At 59.5% G+C, this 18,946-nt stretch overlaps 2 protein-coding genes and 1 pseudogene across 2 annotated transcripts; 2 read left to right on the plus strand and 1 right to left on the minus strand.

The window, feature by feature from the left end:
* Window positions 1-277: 277 nt before the first annotated feature.
* LOC115338116 (RNA-binding protein Nova-1-like) lies at window positions 278-2,805 on the minus strand. Its single transcript, XM_030006572.2, has 2 exons — window positions 2,711-2,805; window positions 278-1,429 (listed from the first exon to the last, which is right to left on the minus strand). Exon 2 carries the CDS (start codon window positions 1,426-1,428, stop codon window positions 523-525), a length of 906 nt encoding a protein of 301 aa, XP_029862432.1. The 5' UTR covers window position 1,429; window positions 2,711-2,805; the 3' UTR covers window positions 278-522.
* A 434-nt stretch (window positions 2,806-3,239) lies between these two features.
* LOC115338115 (interferon regulatory factor 2-binding protein 1-like) lies at window positions 3,240-5,424 on the plus strand. Its single transcript, XM_030006571.2, has 2 exons — window positions 3,240-3,346; window positions 3,602-5,424. The coding sequence occupies exon 2, from the start codon at window positions 3,698-3,700 to the stop codon at window positions 4,877-4,879; it is 1,182 nt and encodes a 393-aa protein (XP_029862431.1). The 5' UTR covers window positions 3,240-3,346; window positions 3,602-3,697; the 3' UTR covers window positions 4,880-5,424.
* Window positions 5,425-6,011: 587 nt separating this feature from the next.
* LOC115338105 lies at window positions 6,012-18,526 on the plus strand (annotated as a pseudogene).
* Window positions 18,527-18,946: the final 420 nt, after the last annotated feature.

The raw sequence follows: 18,946 nt of genomic DNA on the forward strand, positions 1-18,946 counted from the left end.
AGAAGGGAGGGGTGGAGGGAAGGTGTTCTGAGATTTGGTTTTATTTCTCATTACCCTGCTCTGGTTGATTTGTAATAAAGTGAGTTAATTTTCCCCAAGTTGAGTCTGTTTTGCCCGTGACAGTAAGTGGTGAGTGATATCTCTCCTGTCCTTATCTCGACCCACAAGCTCTTTGTTATATTTTCTCTCCCCTGTCCAGCTGAGGAGGGGGAGTGATAGAACGGCTTTGGTGGGCACCTGGCAACCAGCCAGGGTCAACCCATCACAGTTCCACCCAAAGACACCCCCAGGAGATGCCACCACGCCTGTGAGACACCCTGGGTGCCAAAGCCATGGCTGTTGGCCACCCAAAGGACCTTTGGAGATGCCACCATGCCCATAGGACATGCCAGGTGACACCTCAATGCCACCCTGGGGCCCATCAGTCACACTTGGTGCCAAAGTCATGGCTGTTGGCCACCCAAGGGACCTTTGGAGATGCCACCATGGTCATGGGCCACCCCAGCCACTGGGTGACCAGCCCTAGCCCACTTTGGGCATGTTGGTGGTCCTCATGCCCTGCTCGTAGGTGACGCATTGGCTGATGAGATACTGGGCGGCTTGGGTGGCAGCCGGGGGACCCATGATTGTGACACTGTGGTTGCGGGTGCCGGGGATGGAGTCACCCTTCTTGGAGATCTGGATCCAGGCACCCATCAGTTCCTGGTACTCCACCAAGGTCTTCCCCCCCTTGCCCAGGATGGCGCCCACCAAGTTCTCCGGCACCGCAAGCTCCACCAGCTTCTTGGTGCCCTCAATCAGCTTCTCAGGTGCCAAAAACGAGCCAGTGGCAGTGGCCGCTGGGGCCAAGTAACCGTTGGTGGAGGGCAACGAACCCAAGGCAAAGGTGGTTACCACCAGGCCAGCAACCGCATCATTCACGTAGGAAGCCAAGAGGTTGGCGGCTGCCACTGGGTTCACACTGGCCGCCACCGCCGCTGAACCCAAGCCCAGCCCCACCACCGGGTTGTAACCGTAACTGGCCAAGGTGTTCAAGGCGGTGCCGATAGCCAACAGGTCACTGCTTGTAAAACCGGGAGCGGCGGTGAAGGCACCCAAAGTGCCAGGAGCACCCAAGACGGTGGCACTTGGGTGCAAGGTGTCCGTGGAGCTGGCGTAGGGCGAACCGGTGGGATTGGAGTTGGCCACCAGCCCAGTGACGTTGGTGTAGCTGATGTTGAGGCAACCGTTGTTCTGCGGATCCTCCTGGATCTTGCGGACGATGATGTGGACAGTGGTGTGGAGCTGGGTGGCTTCGCCATTGACTGTCACCACCCGCTCCTGGAGGTTGAGACCCTCCGGCTTCTGGCTGAGCTGCACCCAAGCCCCCGGCTTCTCCATGACGGCCTTCGCCATCGCCCCCCCTTTGCCAATGATGAGCCTCGCCATGCTGTTGGGCACGATCAGCTTGGCCGGGGGGGGGGGGGTTAAGTGGGGGAGTGGGGACTAGGGGGGGCTGGGGGACATGGGGGGCTGAGGGCTATGGAGATGGGACCCCGGTGTCATATGGGGCTGGGGGCTATGGGGCCATGGGGGGCTGGGGGCTATGCGATGAGGATTATGGGGCCATAGGGGGCTGGGGGGGGGTATGGGGATGAGGGCTATGGGGGGCTGGGGCTATAGGGCGATGGGGGGCTATTGGGCCATAGGCGGCTGGAGGCTATGGGGACAGAGGCCATGGGCCATGGGGCTGGGGGCTATGGGGGGCTGGGGAGGGGAACGGGGGGTCCCCGGCGGGACGCGGCCGCGCTGGTTCAGCACCACGGACAGCGGCGGGGGAGCCAGAGCGGGGGCGGGGCGACTAGCGGGGGGGGGAGCCGCGGAGGGGCGGGGCACCCCGCTGGCCCCGCCCCCGCTGGCTCCGCCCCCGCTGCCCCCGCCCCCAGTGCTGACTGCAGTGCCATGGCAATGGCTCCATCACCTGGGTACCACCTCCGTTGCCATGGCAACGACCCCAGCAACGAGGGCGGGGCCCATCCCACGAGGGCGGGGCCATCCTCGCCCCCTATACCTCCAGCCCTTCCAGCCCCTATAGCCCCCATACCCGCCCCCCCATAGCCCCCCAGCCCCTTAGCCCTGATACCCAACCCCCCATAGCCCCCCTGTAGCCCCTATAGCTCCTATTCCCCCAGTTCTCCCAGCCCCTATAGCCCCCCTATAGCCCCTATACCCTCAGCCCTCCCAGCCCATATAGCCGCCGTACCCGCCCCTCCCATAGCCCCCCCAGCCCTTATAGCCCCCATGTCCCCCCATAGTCCCCCTATAGTGCCCCTATAGCCCCCATACCCCCCATAGCCCCCTATAGCCTCCCTGTAGACCCCCCGGGGTACCAGTCCCTGCCCCTGCGCAGCCGCACACCGGCCCCCCCCTCTCCCACTGGAGCCGCAGGCGGGTGCTGCCCCCCCCCCGGCCCAGCAGAGCCCGCCCCCCCCCGGGCACCAGCACCTTCAGGCAGCACCCACCCACCTCTGGGGCACCCCTCAGCCCCCCAGCCCCCAACCCCCCCCCCCAGCACCCCCAAACCCTTCACCCCCACCAGGGGGACGCCAGCCCCCCCCCTCCCAGGCCCCAGGTGGCCGGGGGATCCCCAGGACCCCGGATACTCCCCCCCCATCCCCGGGACCGGCCCCGGAGCCCCCGGGATGGGGGGGATGGTCCTGGGGGTCCTCACCGCCGGTGTGGGAGCCCTTGGTGCTGGAGGTCTCCGGGGGGGTCCCGCTTACGGGAGTCGGAGGGGGGTCCATGGGGCACCGGCAGCGGCGGGGCGGGGACGGAGAAGGGGCGGAGCCAGAGAGGGATGGGACCGCCCCTGCCCGACAGCGCGGGAGGGCGTGGCCTAAGGAGGGGGAGCGCTCCGCTTCGCTGGGCTTCGGGAGGGGGGCGGGGCTTTGCCCAGGGAGGAGTCTGGTGGGCGGGGTCTGTGTCAAAGGGGCGGGGCCGGAGGGGATCCAGGATGGGGCGGGGGGAGATCTGGGCGGGGCGAGGATCCAGGATCCCTCGCGCGGGCGCTGCCGCTCACGTGGGCTCTGCCCCTGCTACACGCGGCCGGCGGCCACGCCCACGGCTGGCGGCCACGCCCCTACACGTTCCCGCGGCCACGCCCTCCTCCCCCGCCCCGCGCTGTCAGCCCTGCGTGCATGCGTACCTTCTCCCCCCATCCCGTCCACCGGCGCAGGCTCCCTCCCCGCCCCTTGCGCAGGCGCAATGGCCGCCCGTCGTCCTGCGCAGGCGCAGTGGCCGCTCCTCTTCCCGGTCCCTCCCGCCTTCCCGCCGCGCTCTGGTGGCCCCTTTAAGGCGCGCGCAGCCGGTATGTAATGGGGGGTGGATACGATCCTGGGGGGGTGGGCTGTGAGAGGTCTTTGCTGGGGGGGGGATTCTGAGGGGACCTTCTGGAGGGACCCTGTGAGGGGGCTGTGGTGAGGGGGGGGGAGACTCTGAGGTGACCTTCTGGGGGGGGTGAGCTGAGGGGGGACCCTGTGAGGGGACTCTGGGGTGTCTTTGCTGGGGGGGGGACTCTGAGAGGGGACCCACCGAGGGGCCCCTCTGAGGGGTCTCTGCACAGAGGGCCCCACCCAGAGGTCCCCCCCGAGGAGCACGTACTGAGAGAGACCCCCGCGGGAGGGGCCTGTGCCGAGGAAGGGGTCCCGGTGGCCCTGCCATGTCGTGGCAGCGGCAGCGGTGTTACCTGTGCGACCTGCCCAAAATGCCCTGGGCCGTGGTGTGGGACTTCAGCGAGGCTGTTTGCCGTGGCTGCGTCAACTTTGAAGGCACCAACCGTATCGAACCACTGTTGGAAGCCGCCCGTCGCCTCAGGCACAGCCATGCTGAAAGCCAGCACCGCGATGCCCTGCCAATACCACACTTGCCCGAGGGGCTAAACCACTCCGAGGAAACGACAGCCAAGTGCCATGGGCCATCGTTGCCGGTGCCATGCCGCCCACGCGGTGTTGAGTGTTTGGTGGAGTTGAGCGAAGCCATGCGCAGTCACGCCGAGGACTGGCTGGGAAAGCCGCCGGCAGTGCGGGAACGCTTGGCCACCCTCGCCAGCTGCACTCCCTTCAACGTCCGCTTCCGTAAAGACCACGCGTTGGTGGGACGAGTCTTCGCCTTCGATGCCACGCCCCGGCCTGGCTTTGAGTTTGAGTTGAAGCTCTTTGCCGAATACCCCTGCGGTTCCGGAAGCATCTACGCCAGCATGCTGGGCCTGGCAAAGCAGATGTTCCAGGATTGCCTCCAGGTGCCCGGCAAAGCCATTTCCTCCGGCTACAAGTACCTGGAATACGAGAAGCGGCAGGGCAGCGGCGATTGGCGTCTGCTGGGCGAACTCTTCACCGAAGCAGTCCGCTTCTTCCGCCACCCGCCAGCACCCGAAGCCTTGCCGCAGCAGCACCCACTGCCCCCGATGCTTCCGCCACGTCACCATCGCAAAGCTTCACCGGAACTGGATGAACCGCCACCACACCGGCAGCACCTGCCGGGTGAAACTTCACCTGATGAACCACCCAGCGTTCGTCACCTGGTGGAGGATTCAACATCACTGATGTTGTGTTGTGGTTTGTGCCGGCAACGGTTGGAGGACACCCATTTCGTGCAGTGCCCCTCGGTGCTGGCGCATCGGTTCTGTTTCCCCTGCGCCCGTCGTGCCATCCGGGCACGGGGTGCTGGCGGGGAGGTGCACTGTCCCAGTGGGGGCCAATGTCCGCTGGCCGGATCCGGCCTCCCCTGGGCCTTCATGCAGGGCGAGATTGCCGCCATTTTGGCTGGGGACATCTGTATCAAGAGGGAGAGGGACCCCCCAAAGGGACCCAGGACACCCCCAAGGGACCCCCACCTCCCCTGAGGGACCCCAATCCTGCTGAGGGACCTGGGACCCCCCTGAGGGGCCCCCAACCCTGCTGAGGGACCCCTGCCCCCCCGAGGGGCCCCTGCTTCCCCCCCAAGGGACCCCCCAACTCTGTTGAGGGACCCCCAACCCCACCAAGGGACCTGGGACCCCCCCAGGGGACCCCTGCCCACCTCCCCCCGAGGGACCCCCGACCCTGCTGAGGGACCTGGAACCCCCCCAAGGTACACTTAACCCCCCCGAGGGACCCCTGATCCTGCTGAAGGACCCAGGACCCCCCCCCAAGTGGACCCCCAACCCTGTTGAGGGTCCCCCACCCCCCCCGAGTGCCCCCCAACCCTGCTGAGGGACCCAGGACCCCCCCGCAGAGGGCCCACACACACACACCGTGCCTCAGTTTCCCCCAGGTGTTGTTTTGGGAGGCCCTACCATAACCCCCCACCCCCGGGTAGGGGGGTGACAAGTGCCTGTCCCCTGGGGGGTGGGGGGGGTCCCCAAAGCTCTGTTGGGTTTTTTTTGGGTTAATAAAGCAATGTTTGTTTTGGGGGGGGTTTGGTTAAGCCGACTTGGCTGTTTTTTTGGGGGGGGGGATGGGGCGGGGCAAGTGGGGAACTGGGGGAGGGCCCCCCGTCCTCGCTCCCCACGTGCGCAGAGACACCCCCCCCACCTCCCGCGCGCGTGTCACCCGGACACGCCCCATCCCGCGCAGCGCCCCTCCCCCCGCGAGGAGGTGGAGCCTGGGGAAGGGGGCGTGGCCGAGGGATGCTCCGCCCCTCCGCCTACAGCTCCCGGCGGGAACCCTCCCCACGGTAACGTCACAGCCGGGGCGGGGCTGCGCGGGCGCAGGAGCACGCGCGTGGCGGTGAGGGGCCTGGGCGGGGTTCTATAGGGGCCTGGGTCGTGTGTAGGGGACGGGCGGGGTTCAGGGGCTCTATAGGGGGTAGAGGCCCCTATAGAGGAGTCTGGGGGGCGGGGGGGAGAAGGGGGCTCTATAGGGCCCTGGGGAGTGTGTGGGGGCGGGGTGCTCCGGGAGGGAGGGGGACGTGGGGTGTGAGGGGAATTGGGGGCGGGGCGGGGGGGGGGGGGCAGGGGGTTATAGGCGCCTATAGGGGTGGGGGGAGGTGTGGGAGGGGGCTCTATAAGGGCCTGGGCGGTGTGTCAGTACTATGGGGTGTATATGGGCACGGGGTGTGAAAATGAGGCACTATAGGGGGGTGGGGGCACTATAGGGGTGGGGGCTATAGGGCCCTGGGCAGCGTGTGGGGGTGGGAAGGGTTGTAGGCCTCAGGGTTGTGGGGGAAATGGGGCTCTATAGGAGGTGGGAGGATGTATGGAGGGAGGGCTTTCTATAGGGTCCTGTGCTGGGGTGGGGGGAGCTCTGTAGGGACTGGGACTGCGTGGGAATGGGGTTCTATAGGGTGTGTGTGATAGCAGGTGCTGCATAGGGGCCTGGGTTAGCACTGACTTGGGGGGGCATATGGGACATGCCAGGGGGCTGTACAGGGCACTATAGGGGCAGCTGGAGTATCCTAGGGGCCATATAGGGGGTCCCAGGGGCTGTATGGTGCATCTCTGGGCCATATAGAGCATCCTCAGGCTATATAGGGTATCCAATTGGCTGCATGGGGTGTCTCTGGGCTGTATAGAGCATCCTTGGGCCATATAGGGTACCCTAGGGGCTATCTCTGGGCCCTATAGAGCACTGGGGGCCGTGGGGGGGGGGGCATTTGGGACAACCCAGGGGCCATATGGGGCACCTGGGGGCTGTATAGCGCCTGGCAGGGCCGTATAGGGTGTGATGTGGTTGTACCCCCCAGGACGGGGCCATGGCAGGGCTGGGGGGGGCTGAGGGCCCCAGCCCCTGCATGAGTGTGGCCTCCCAGTTCTTCAGCAAGGAAGAGTGCGGCAGTGATGGTGTGAACACTTCCGAGCGGGTGGGGCCTGGATCTGCTGGGGGGGAGCTGGGATTGGGGAAGGGGGGAGATCCAGGATCCACTGGGGGGGGGGGCTGGGATTGGGGAAGGGGGGGGAGATCCAGGATCCACTGGGGGGTGTCCCTGGGATCGGGGAAGATCCAGGATCTGCTGGGGGGGTCCCTGGGACTGGGGGGGGGCAGCAGGATCCCCGGGATCCTGTGGGGTGGAGGAGCAAGATCCCTGGGATCTGGGGTGGGGTGGGGGCGGAGGACAAGGTCCTGGGGATCCCGGGGATGGCGGGGGGGACAGGGTGTCTGGGATCTAGGGAAGCATGGGTGAATCCCTGGGGGGTGGAGGATTCCCCCTGCCAGGGATCTGGTTGTTGTCACCTCCAAGGGGATGCTGTGGCTTTGGCCAAGGGGGGGGCAGATCCAGTGGTGGCTCTATGGGGGGGGGGCACGACACCCCCTCCCTGGTGTCATCCCCCCCCCCCCCCCCCCCCCCGGGACTGAGTTGGGCTCTGCAGGTGGTGGATCTCCTCAACCAGGAAGCTTTGATCACCAACGATTCCAAGATCAACATCCTCAAGCAGGTGAGCTGGCAGCTGCATCCTGCACCCACTGGGGGCGGGGTGCCCCCCCCCCCCCCGCCATGTCCCCACATCCCCACCGTGTCCCTCTGTCCCCAGGTGCAGGAGCTGATCCATCAACAAGGACCTGACGCTGCTGGACAGCTTCTTGGATGTGAGCGGGGATGGATCTGGTGCAGGGTGGGGGGGGCTGGGACAGATCCAGAGGGGTGCGGGATGGATCCAGCCCGGTGCTGAGGCCCCCCCCCCAGGAGATCATCACCTTCCAGGCTGACAAGTCCATCAAGGTGCGGAAGTTTGTGGTGGGCTTCATCGAGGAGGCCTGGTAAGGGGGGGCTAAGCACCCACTTTTTGGGGGGGGGTGCTGAGCACCTGCTCTCAGGCCCTGGGGACAGATGTGCCCCATCCTGGCTTTTGGGGATGCAGGCAGGAGGAGATATGGGTGCTGATCACCCACCTTCTCCTGGGGTGCCATCTTGTGGGTGGGGGAGCACCCATTTGTGTCGTGTCATCATCCCCCCCCCCCCCCCCCCCAGAAAACGGGACATCGAGCTGCTGCTGAAGCTCATCGCCAACCTCAACATGCTGCTCAAGGATGAGAACATCAACGTGGTGAAGGCGGCCATCCTCACCATGACCCAACCCTACAAGGTGGCTTTGCAGGTGAGAGACCCCTTGGGTGCTGGGAAGTGGCACCCATGGGTGCTGGGGGATCAACCAGTGAGATTTAACCCCTCCCTGCCCGCAGTGGATGGTGAAATCGAAGGTGATCAGCGAGTTACAGGAAGCTTGCTGGGAGATGACGGCAGCTATGGCCAGCGACATCATCCTTCTCCTCGACTCAGATAACGACAGCATCCGCACCCACGCCATCGAGTTCGTGGAGGGACTCATCATCACCCTGTCACCCCACATGGCCGACTCTGATGTCCCCAAACGTCACGAGAATGACATCAGCCTCGAGCGCATCCCCAAAGACCACCCTTATATCAAATACAGTGAGGCTGGCTGGCACGGGGTGGTGGGGTCCCTTCCAAGAGGTGGAGGGGGACGGGGACGACATGGGGACGGTGACACCCAGCTGAGTGTCCCCTCTCCATCCCCGCAGATGTGCTGTGGGAGGAAGGTAAAGCCGCCCTGGAGCAGCTCCTCAAGTTCATGGTGCACCCGGCAATCTCCAGCATCAACCTGACGGCCGCGCTGGGTTCCCTGGCCACTATTGCCCGCCAGCGGCCCATGTTCATGGCCGAGGTCATCCAAGCCTACGAGACCCTTCAAGGTAAATGTCACCTCACCAGGTGTCACCGTCACCTGTGGGAATGGAGAGTTTTCAGGTGCTGTCCAGTCCCCATAGCGCTCACAGGATGTGGAGTGGGGGGGGGGGGGGTGTCTGGGCTTGTCCTGCTCCTCTGGGGGGTTCTGGATCTTTAGGGTCCCCATGGCCACCTCCCATGGGGCTGGGGACCCCAATGTCCTTGGTCCTGGTTCCCAAGCACCCACTTTCCATCCCGACCGAGGACCCAGGCTCACCCGCACCCTCTTGCAGGCAGCGGACCCTGATGCCACCCAAACCATGGTGTCCCACGTCCCCACGGACCTGGGTGTCCCCGACGCCACCCAAACCACAGTGTCCCACGTCCCCGCGGACCTGGGTGTCCTGTGTCCTCAGGTGTCCCTGACGCCACCCAAATCAGTGTCCCATGTCCCTGCAGACCTGGGTGTCCCGTGTCCCTGACACCACCCAAACCACGGTGTCCCCAGGTGTCCCTAACACAGTGTTCCCCCCCCCCCCCCCCCAACTTTGCAGCCAACCTGCACCCTACCCTGGCCAAGTCGCAGGTGAGCAGTGTCTGTAAGAACCTGAAGCTGCACCTCCTCAGCGTCCTGCGGCGCCCATCCTCGGGGGACTTCCAGCCCCAGATCACCACCCTCCTCGTCGACCTGGGCACCCAACAGGCCGAGATCGCCTGCAGCATGCCCAGCCCCTGCGACGCCTGCAAACGACCCCACGACGAGCCCGACACCACCCTCAAGAAGATGAAGATCGGTGAGAGCCAGGCTGTCGTTGTTGTCCCCTCCCTGGTGGCACTGCGCACCCTCAGAGGCCCTTCCACCACCCTCTGGGGCATTAAATGCCCCTCAGGGTCCTTCCAGTCCTTCCTGGGGTCCTCCCAGTCCTCTCCTGGTCACACTGGGGGTGAGTGGTGGCACAGCACACCCTCAGGGTCCTCCCAGTGCCCTCCTGGGGACATTGGGGATGGGTGGTGGCATTAAATGCCCCTCAGTGTCTTCCCAGTGCCCCTCAGGGTTCTCCCAGTCCCTTCCTGGTCACACTGGGGGTGGGTGGTGACATTAAATGCCCCTAAGGTCCTCCCAGTGCCCCTCAGGGTCCTCCCAGTGCTCTCCTGGGGACCATCGGTGGCACAACAGCCCCCCCTTCCCCGAATCCTCCCACTCCCTCTCTGGGATCCCCACTTCCCAGTGGTGACCGATCAACTCCCCCCATCCTGGCAGAACCCCCCCGGGCAAGGATGATGAGGACAAATACCTGGAGCCGACGACAGTGACGGCACCCAAAGCGACCGGCCAGACCAACGTCCCCTCGGACATGGACATCACCGCCGAGTTCCTGCAGCTGCTTCTCACCCCAGAAAACGTCACCAACCTGGTCAGGGAACGCGACGACAATGGAGAAGGGGGGGGAATTTGGTGCTTTGAGGTGTGGGGGGGGCTCTAACCGAGTGTCCCCCCCATTTTTTACAGGTGCTGATCAGCATGGCGTACCTCCCTAAGGCCATGCCCGCGTCCTTCCAGGCCACCTACACCCCTGTGGAGTCAGCTGGCACCGAGGCGCAGATCAAACACCTCTCCTGGCTTATGGCCACCCAGATGACGGCGGCGGGACTTGGCCCTGGTGAGTGGGGACCGGCGGGTGGGTGCGCATGTCCCCTTTTGGTTTTTTCCTCCCATGGCACAGCAACTTTTTGGGGTGCTTGCCCACCCGCCCTTCCTCTTTTGTCATGGATGAGCGGAACACGCCTCACTCAAAAGGGAGATTTATTGAAGTACAGTAAGAATTTGAGGGAGTTGGGTGGAATTTAACGACGTTTAACAGAGGTTTGGCACAGTTTGATGGAGAGGTTTGCCTTATTAATTACTGTACGGAAGAAACACGATGGAAAACTTAAGAGTCGGGTCAGAATTAAGTAGTTGGCTGCTAGTCAGTAGTATATGAAAGAGAGATTTATTGAGGTACAGTAAGAATTTGAGAGAATTGGGTGGAATTTAATGACGTTTAACGATGGTTTGGCAAGGCTTGTTACGTTTGATGGCGAGGTTCGCCTTATTAATTACCACATGGAAGAAACACACAACGGAAAACTGAGTTAAGAGTCGAGTTAGAATTTAGTAGTTGGCTGCTAGTTAGTAGTATAGACAAGATAATCTTTGGTTTAGCTCTGGTATCTTGTTTTTTATTTTGGTTATCTTGCATTTTTGGGTTTCAAAACCACCTTTTGAAATATTTTTTGACACCTTTGACATGCGAGCCGGGGTGTTTCCAGCTCGCAAGTTCACCCCGAGGCCAGGAAGTTGTTCCTTAACCCGAACCAATGTATGGCGAGGAGTCAATATCCCTCACACTGTTTCAGGTGTGGAGCAGACGAAACACCTGAAGGAGTGTTGTGGAACATTTTTAGCTAATGATCACAAGAGCATTCCAGACGCCTTCAGAAGGCCTTGAACAGAATAAACAGAAGACAAAAATAAGAAAGATACCAATTAGAAAAACACAGGTGCGCATTCCACGATAAAGAGAACTTGGCACAAACAACCTCAATTCGGCAGTTTATCTTGACCAATTAGACTGAGACAAGTCTTGTATGTTTTAGTTAGTATAACCAATTATGTTTTATGTTTATGCGCGTGTACAGTGTTGATATAACCAATCATTAAGTGTAACTGGGCGCATGGACAGTGCGTGAATAATGTGTGCAACCAATAGTAAAATAGCTAAACGCATGTACAGATGTAACTAATGTATAAAATGATGTCTGATGCTCTAGTAAAGTGGACTTCACCTGATCACATTGGTCTGTGTGTGCTGTCCTGTGCCTCCGCAATTGGCGCCCGAACAGGGACCCTCGGATCGGTGTTGAATTCTTCAACGAGAGCCGACGGAGAGAGGGAGCGGAGAAGCCGGCCGAAATTATCCCTGCTGCCCCGGCAGGATGACCAGCTGAGCTGGGGCTGACAAAGACCGCGCGCGCGGCGGAATAGGGGAATCTTACCCTGGTGGATCTCGCCCTAATCAGGTGAGCAGTCGGAGAAGGAGATGGGGTTGGACAAAGAGCAAGAAGCGGTCCTAAACCTCCTTCAACATATTCTCTCTACGAGAGGGTTGAAATGTGATAACTCCATTATAAAGGAGTTACTTTTATGGGCTCGGGAGAGAGAACTTATTCCGAGTATAAATGTTGCATTTGAAGTAGTGACTTGGGACGATGTAGGCAAGGCGCTGTGGGACACTATTAGCGCCGGGGGAGATAAGACAAAGGAAGCAATCAAATACGCAACGCACTGGAAGGTAGTTCGGGATGTGCTGCAGGCAATGAGGGTGGAACGGCAGGCAGCCGCTGCTGTCTGCGCGGCCGTGACCCCTTCTGATGCCTCCATGTCAGCCGCGTCAGCCTATCCCACTGCAGTTAGAGGAAGATTTTCTACGCAGCTGTCTCTACCCCCCCGAGCATCCATTTCTGCTAGTGCTGAGACGTCTGTACAGACACAGCCTTTGCCTATACCCAGCCGGGTCGCTGGCGCTGAAAGTATCCCCCTGCCTGTTACTCCACGAGAGACGGAGGAGTTAGGGGGGGCCGTTTCTCATCCGATTGATTCGGACGAGGCAGACTCGGAAGTGATTAATGTGGATAGACAGATTGTAGAAGCTATCGGAACCTCCCTATGGGATGAAATTAGTGACAGGTCTAAAGAAGTTAAAGGTCTTGCAACTTTATGGAAATTAATTAAGACAACTCTACAAGAAATGAAAGCAGATCGTAAAGCGTCTGCATCTGCTTTTGCTGCGCTCTCTTCAACCACAAGCGAAGGGGAAACGCGGGGAGAAAAACATAATGCAGCGGGAGAAACTTTTGGCTTTCCCGGAGCTTGTCTGCCTGCTCCTGTGCCCTTGAATTCTGCTCCACTCCCTGGGACTGCTGATATTAATCAGCCATCTGACAGTTCCCAAGCCTCCCTAACCGTACACTTAAAGGAAATCCTACAGAATCAGGAAGCGAGTAAAAATCTGCCTAGGAAAAAACAGCCCCCAGATATCGCCGCTCAACATGAACAAATTATACCTAGCATATACCCTCCGTTGCCTTCGTCTACGCCCGGGTCACCTCAAGAGCACGAAGAGGGGCCGGAGCTCACTTCGCAGCAGTTGCAGTCAGTAATAGAAAAGCTGGCACAGCTGGAGCCTGCTGTGAAGCAAGAAAAACCACCAGCCGTATCCTTTGATGCACCCCTTTTACCTGCGCGGGGAATTATTCGCGATGCCTTAATTGAGGGAGAAATCATAGCAGCTCCCACAGCATTTCTGATTATTGCTGGGGCTGGGGGTAGACCTAATCAATGGGTTCTATTTGATTGGAAAATCATAAAAGAAACAAAAGTTACAATTGCTCAGTATGGTTTAAAATCTCCTTTTACACAGGCAGTTTTGTCCCATACATTTTCTGGGTCAACTTTAACTCCACATGACTCGCGAATGCTTGCTAAAACCTTGTTGTCGACATGGAAATTCATTTATACTATGCTGGTGCATTTACAGCTGGCAGAGAAAATCATATCAATACAACCTGATACTGCTTTTGAGGAGGCAGTTTGTAAGCAGACCGTTAACGAGCAGGATTCTGATTCCGATAATAATTCTTTTGCATCAGGCAGGGTGGACTCTGAAAAAGAGCCGCATTTATATCCCTCATTACCTCCACCGCTGCCTGCCACGGCCGTCCCGCCGCTGCCTCCCGCGGCCTCTGCGCGGCCGGGACCGCTGCCGTGCCGCCGCCGTCCCCCACCCCCCCACCCCAATCGCCTGGTACTCCCTCTCCAGGGTTTGCCGAACTTAAAACAGAACCTAACTTTACTACACTACCTGTATCTCCTTTTCCTACTAACCCCTCTAACTCTATGCCTCTGTCTAATCCGTGACGATTCACTTAATGATTTGGGAAAAAATACACATAGTTTGATGCAACGCTGTCGAGGAAAAGCTCTACAGCAAGGAGATACCATGTTTACTTTTCCTGTTGTATGCACACCTGCCTCAAGAAATGCAAGAACCTCAAGAGTTAGAGTTCTTAGGATCAGTCATCATGAATGCCTGTGTGATGTTTAATTACATCTATAACACCACTCGAAAGGGTCAGAATGTAAATGCTATTTTGCCTGTATATAGAAATGCTACAGCTTGGTGTAACTATATCTATTCCAGAATATCACACTCTTTTTTTCTATTCCAGCTGCTTTACCTGCGGGGATATTTTTAATTTGTGGAAATAAAGCGTGGGAGAGGAATTCCATTGAAACTTAACGGGAGGCCATGTAGCCTTGGACGACTTGCGTTACTAACACCCGATATCAATATGATTCACAGTAAAAGGCTCACGATAACTGACACAGGTTTAACTGGATGGCTGACAAGTTTGAGAATTACGGGATGGTTGAAAGATTTGCTTATACATAACTTAGTTATTTTAATTGTAATATTAGCAGTTGTAATGATTGTACCACGTATCATAAAATAGTTGAACGTATGATTGCAAAAGCATTTCATGTAACTTGGCTTGCATAAAAATAATTTAAAAAAAAAAAAAAAGAGAGAGAGGAAGAGACAGGAAAAAAAAAAAATTAATGAAAACAAACGGCTGGAGAGGGGGAAGAGAGATGCGGTTGCGGAACACACAGACATGGCAGCTGAAGAGTGAGAACATCTAAGAGAAATAACCCTGCAGACACCAAGGTCAGTGCAGAAGGAGGGGGAGGAGATGCTCCAGGCGCCAGAGCAGAGATTCCCCTGCAGCCCGTGGGGAAGACCGTGGTGAGACGGGTCGTTCCCCTGCGGTCTATGGAGGTCCACGCTGGAGCAGTGTGCTCCTGAAGGACTGCACGCCGTGGAGGGGACACATGCTGAAGATCTTCGTGGAGGACTGTCTCCCGTGGGAGAGATCCCACGCTGGAACAGGGGAAGAGTGCGATGAGTGCTGCCACTGAGGAGGATGAAGTGACAGAGATAATGTGTGATGAACTAACAGCAAAACCTCATTTCCCATTCCCCTGTCCAGCTGTGGAGGAGAGAGTGATAGGATAGCTATGGTAGGTGACTGGTGTTCAGCCAGGATCAACCCATCACATAGACAAAATGCATTATAAAATAGAATGAAATTACATTGCAATTGGGAATTTCAAAAACAAGGGCTCTGTGTAACTCCTTTACAAGGGAGTGAAAGTGTATATATGAAATTAGCAGAATAAGGTGTTTTTCAAAGAATTGTCTAATATTGTTGAATGCTTAAATCCAAAAATATGATTTGAAGGTTTAAATTTGTGTATCTGAATTTATATTGCTATTGGAGAATTATTAATCATTTGTGTGTTTGCAGCAATCAGAATCACCTGAGGAGCAGTACGAGGATTGCGTCAGTTCGAAGCTAGAGTCCTCGCTGCCTTCCTCGTGAATCTGATGTTCCTAAACAAAAAAGGGGGAGATGTGGGAGCAGCTCGGAACACCTGGCATTTGTTTTCAAGAGTGACCGTTAGAATTTGTTGTGCTGCATGTTTGCCAAGCCTTTGAAGAACTAGTTTCACAAGGTCAGGTTGGAGGATGGCCTTGTGTAGGCCTGGGAAGATGTGGCTGAAGACAGTCACGAGTATGTGTATGGAATGTTTTTATCTTTAACTGTTCTGGGGACTGGCAAACATCCCAGCTGGGCCAGATATGCCCTCCTGTGTTGGTAGTATTGGCTGTATGCTGTTAGTTCTTTCTAGACCTTTGTTGAAACATATATAAGTTTGATCTTTTAGTGAAATAAAGGGAATCTTGCACAGAGAGCTTGAGCGCTTGATTGAGTCACCGCAACCCCGGTAGAGCTGGACCTACCTAGGCATGTCCATGCTGCGTGACCTCATCTTCAAGCGGCCGTTGCGGCAATTCCAGTACCTCCACGTCCTGATGGACCTCAGCTCCCACGAGAAGGACAAGGTATGGGCACGGGGCTCGGTGCCCCAGGGGAGGGGACACCCCCATCCCCGTGCTGGTGACATGTGGCCACCCCCCCCCCGTAGGTACGCCAGCAGGCCCTCCTCTTCATCAAGCGCATGTACGAGAAGGACCAACTGTGGGAGTACGTGGAGAAGTTCGCCCTCAACTACCTGCAGCTCTTGGTGCACCCCAACCCACCCTCTGTCCTCTTCGGGGCCGACAAAGACTGGTGAGTTTTGGGGAGGGGGGGTGGCACCCGTCAGTCCCCGGGGCTCCAGTGACATTGTGCGTGACGCAGAGGTGGCGGTGCCATGGACGGAGGAGATCATCAAGCAATGCCTCTACCTCTACCTGGTGTTGCTGCCCCACAACCACAAGCTCATCCATGAGTTGGCTTCCGTCTACATCGAGGCCATCGCCGACATCAAGCGCACCATCCTGTGGGTCGTCAAGCAGCCGGTGAGGCTCACGGCGGACAGGGGTGGCATTGAGGGGACACAGGACAGTGGATGTGGTGGCCTGGTGACACCGGTGGTGGCTCTCCCGTAGATCCGTGGGATGGGGATGAATTCGCCCGAGCTGCTGCTGCTGGTGGAGAACTGTCCCAAGGGAGCCGAGATGCTGGTGATGTGCTGCCTGCACAGCCTGACGAACAAAGATAGGGGACGGAGGGGATGCAGCGGGGTGGCATGTGCCTGGCAGTGACGTGCCACCTCCTCCTGGCAGTGCCTCCCTTGCCCGAGCTGGTGAAGAGGGTCTGCGACCTCTATCACAAGCGGCTGCCGGATGTGAGGTTCCTCATCCCCGCCCTCAACGGGCTGGAGAAGGTCAGAGCGTCCCCTTCTCCCCTTGTGTCCCCTCCCCTCGTGTCCCCTCCCCTGATGTCCTCCCGCTGCCGTTTTGGGTGCAGAAAGAGGTGATCCAGGCACTGCCCAAACTCATCAAGCTCAACCCCATCGTGGTCAAGGAGGTCTTCAACCATCTGCTGGGGATGCAGCACAGTAGGGGACAGGGACAGCCCCAGGACATGTGGCAGCCCCAGGGTTGGACACAGAGCTTGGCACCTCCCTGGGGACAGTGCCAGTGCCCACTGTGGGGACATGGGACCTTCTGGAGGTGGAACATGGGACCTCCTAGGGGTGGGACATAGGACATCCCCATGGTGGGACACCACGGGACATTCCTGGGGACAGTGCCAGTGCCCACTGTGGGGACATGGGGCCATCCTGGGGTGGGACGATGGAACATGGCACATCCCTGGGAAGAGCTGCAGGAACACAAGGTGACCCCAGGGACAAGCCCTCACCTCTGGGGCCACCACAGGACGGGCCACTGGCCCTGCCACCTGAACCCCATCCCCACCCTGACTACCCAAGGACACCTGGTAATGTCCCCTCGCAGGTGACAGTGCCTCAGCCGTGTCCCCACTGAACCCGGGAGAGCTGCTCATCGCCCTGCACATCATCAACTCCTCCAAGTGTGACATGAAGTCCATCATCAAGGGTACGATGCGGACAAAGAGGGGGGGTTTGGGGACACAGCAAAGGGGAGGTGACGCGTTTGTCCCTTTTTGGTGCAGCCACCAACCTGTGCTTCGCCGAGTGGAACATGTACACCTCAGAGGCGCTGGCAGTGGTGATGCAGCAGCTGATGGAGCAGAACCCATTGCCCATGTTGTTGATGTGAACCATCATCCAGGCCCTCACCATGTACCCCCGCCTGGGTGGCTTCGTCATGAACATCCTCTCCCGGCTCATCATGAAGCAGGTCTGTTTGTCTGTCTGGGTGTTGCCACCTAGAGGGGGTTGGTGGTCCTGGGGTTGGGTCGTTGGGGGTGAGGGGTTGTTCTGGTTCTGGGGGTGGGAGGTTGGGTGGTTGGTTATGGAGGGGGGGTGGGTTTGGTTATGCTGTCCGTCTGTCCTGTCCTGCTGTTCCTGGGTGTCTGTCCTGTCCAGCCATCCCTGGGTGTCTCGGAGTGGGTATCTGTCCCTCTGGGTGTCTGTCTGTCCTGTCCTACTGTTCCTGGGTGCCTGTCCTGTCCTACTGTTCCTGGGTCTCTGTCTGTCCTGTCCCTGGGTGTCTCAGTGGGTGTCTGTCCCTGTTGGGTGTCTGTCTGTCCATCCCATCCTGCTGTCCCTGGGTGTCACAGCCTGGTTGTCTGTCCCTCCTCTCCCTCTGTCCCTGAGTGTCCGTCCATCCTGTCCCACTGTCCCTGAGTGTCTGTCCCTCCTGTCCCTCCATCCCTTGGTGTCCCCATGTGTCTGTCTCCATGTCCCCCCACCCTCCATCCCCGGGTGCTCACAGACAACCGCTCCTACCCCCTGCCCCCCCCGAGGGGACCCCCCAGGCCCCCCCCCCAACCCCCCCATGTCCGTCCCCCCCCAGGTGTGGAAGTACCCCAAAGTCTGGGAAGGTTTCATGAAGTGTTGCCAGCGCATGAAGCCCCAGTCCTTCCAGGTGGTGCTGCAGCTGCCCCCCCTAGTTGGCCACCATCTTCAACAAGTGCCCCAAACTGTGCAAGCCTCTCCTCAGCCACATCTGGGCCCTCACCCCCCCACCAGGTGACACCCCCCACCCCACCCCAGGGTGGGGGGGGGGATACAACACCCCCCAGCATGCACTGGGGTGGGGGTTAGTGTAACCCCCCAGTGAGGAGGACACACCCCACACACACCCCCACATTCTTGGTGTGACTCCCAGCATGCCTGGGGAGGGGTTGGTGTGACTCCCAGCATACACAGGGGTGGGGGGGGGTGCCTGTGTGTGTGTCCCCTGCCCTGCTGACCCTGGGCCCCACACCCCCCAGCAAGCCCACATCCCACTCTCCACCATGGCCATCCTGGAGGCCTCTACCCACCATGAGCCTGACTCCCAGGAGGGGCCGCCCAGAGAGGTGAGGGCGCAGACTGGGGGGGGGGGTGTCAGGGTGCCCCCAGTCCATACCCCCAGTCTCAGGGCCCCCCCCCTCACCCTCTCTGTCGTGTTGTCGTCGTCGTCGTCCCCGACCCCCAGGAGAAGCCCCTGAAGCAGCCGAGCGAGGAGGAGGCAAAGGGGAAGGCTATGCCCTCAGCCCCGGGGGGGGGGTCCCAGCATGGGGCCCCCCCTCCGAGGCACCCTCCGACCTGGGAGGGGCCGACCTCGAGCCCCCCCCATCTTCATCATCAGCGTTCCCGAGGATGAGGAGAGCTTGGGGGGGGCTGCGTCCCCCCCCCCCGATGCCACCCTTGACACCCCTATGGCCCCCCCCAAGGTATGCAGCCCCCCCAGTGTTACCGAAAAGCTCGGAATGAAGAACTTAT

Source organism: Aquila chrysaetos, unplaced genomic scaffold, assembly GCF_900496995.4.
Source record: "Aquila chrysaetos chrysaetos unplaced genomic scaffold, bAquChr1.4, whole genome shotgun sequence".
Taxonomy (NCBI): Eukaryota; Metazoa; Chordata; class Aves; order Accipitriformes; family Accipitridae; genus Aquila; species Aquila chrysaetos.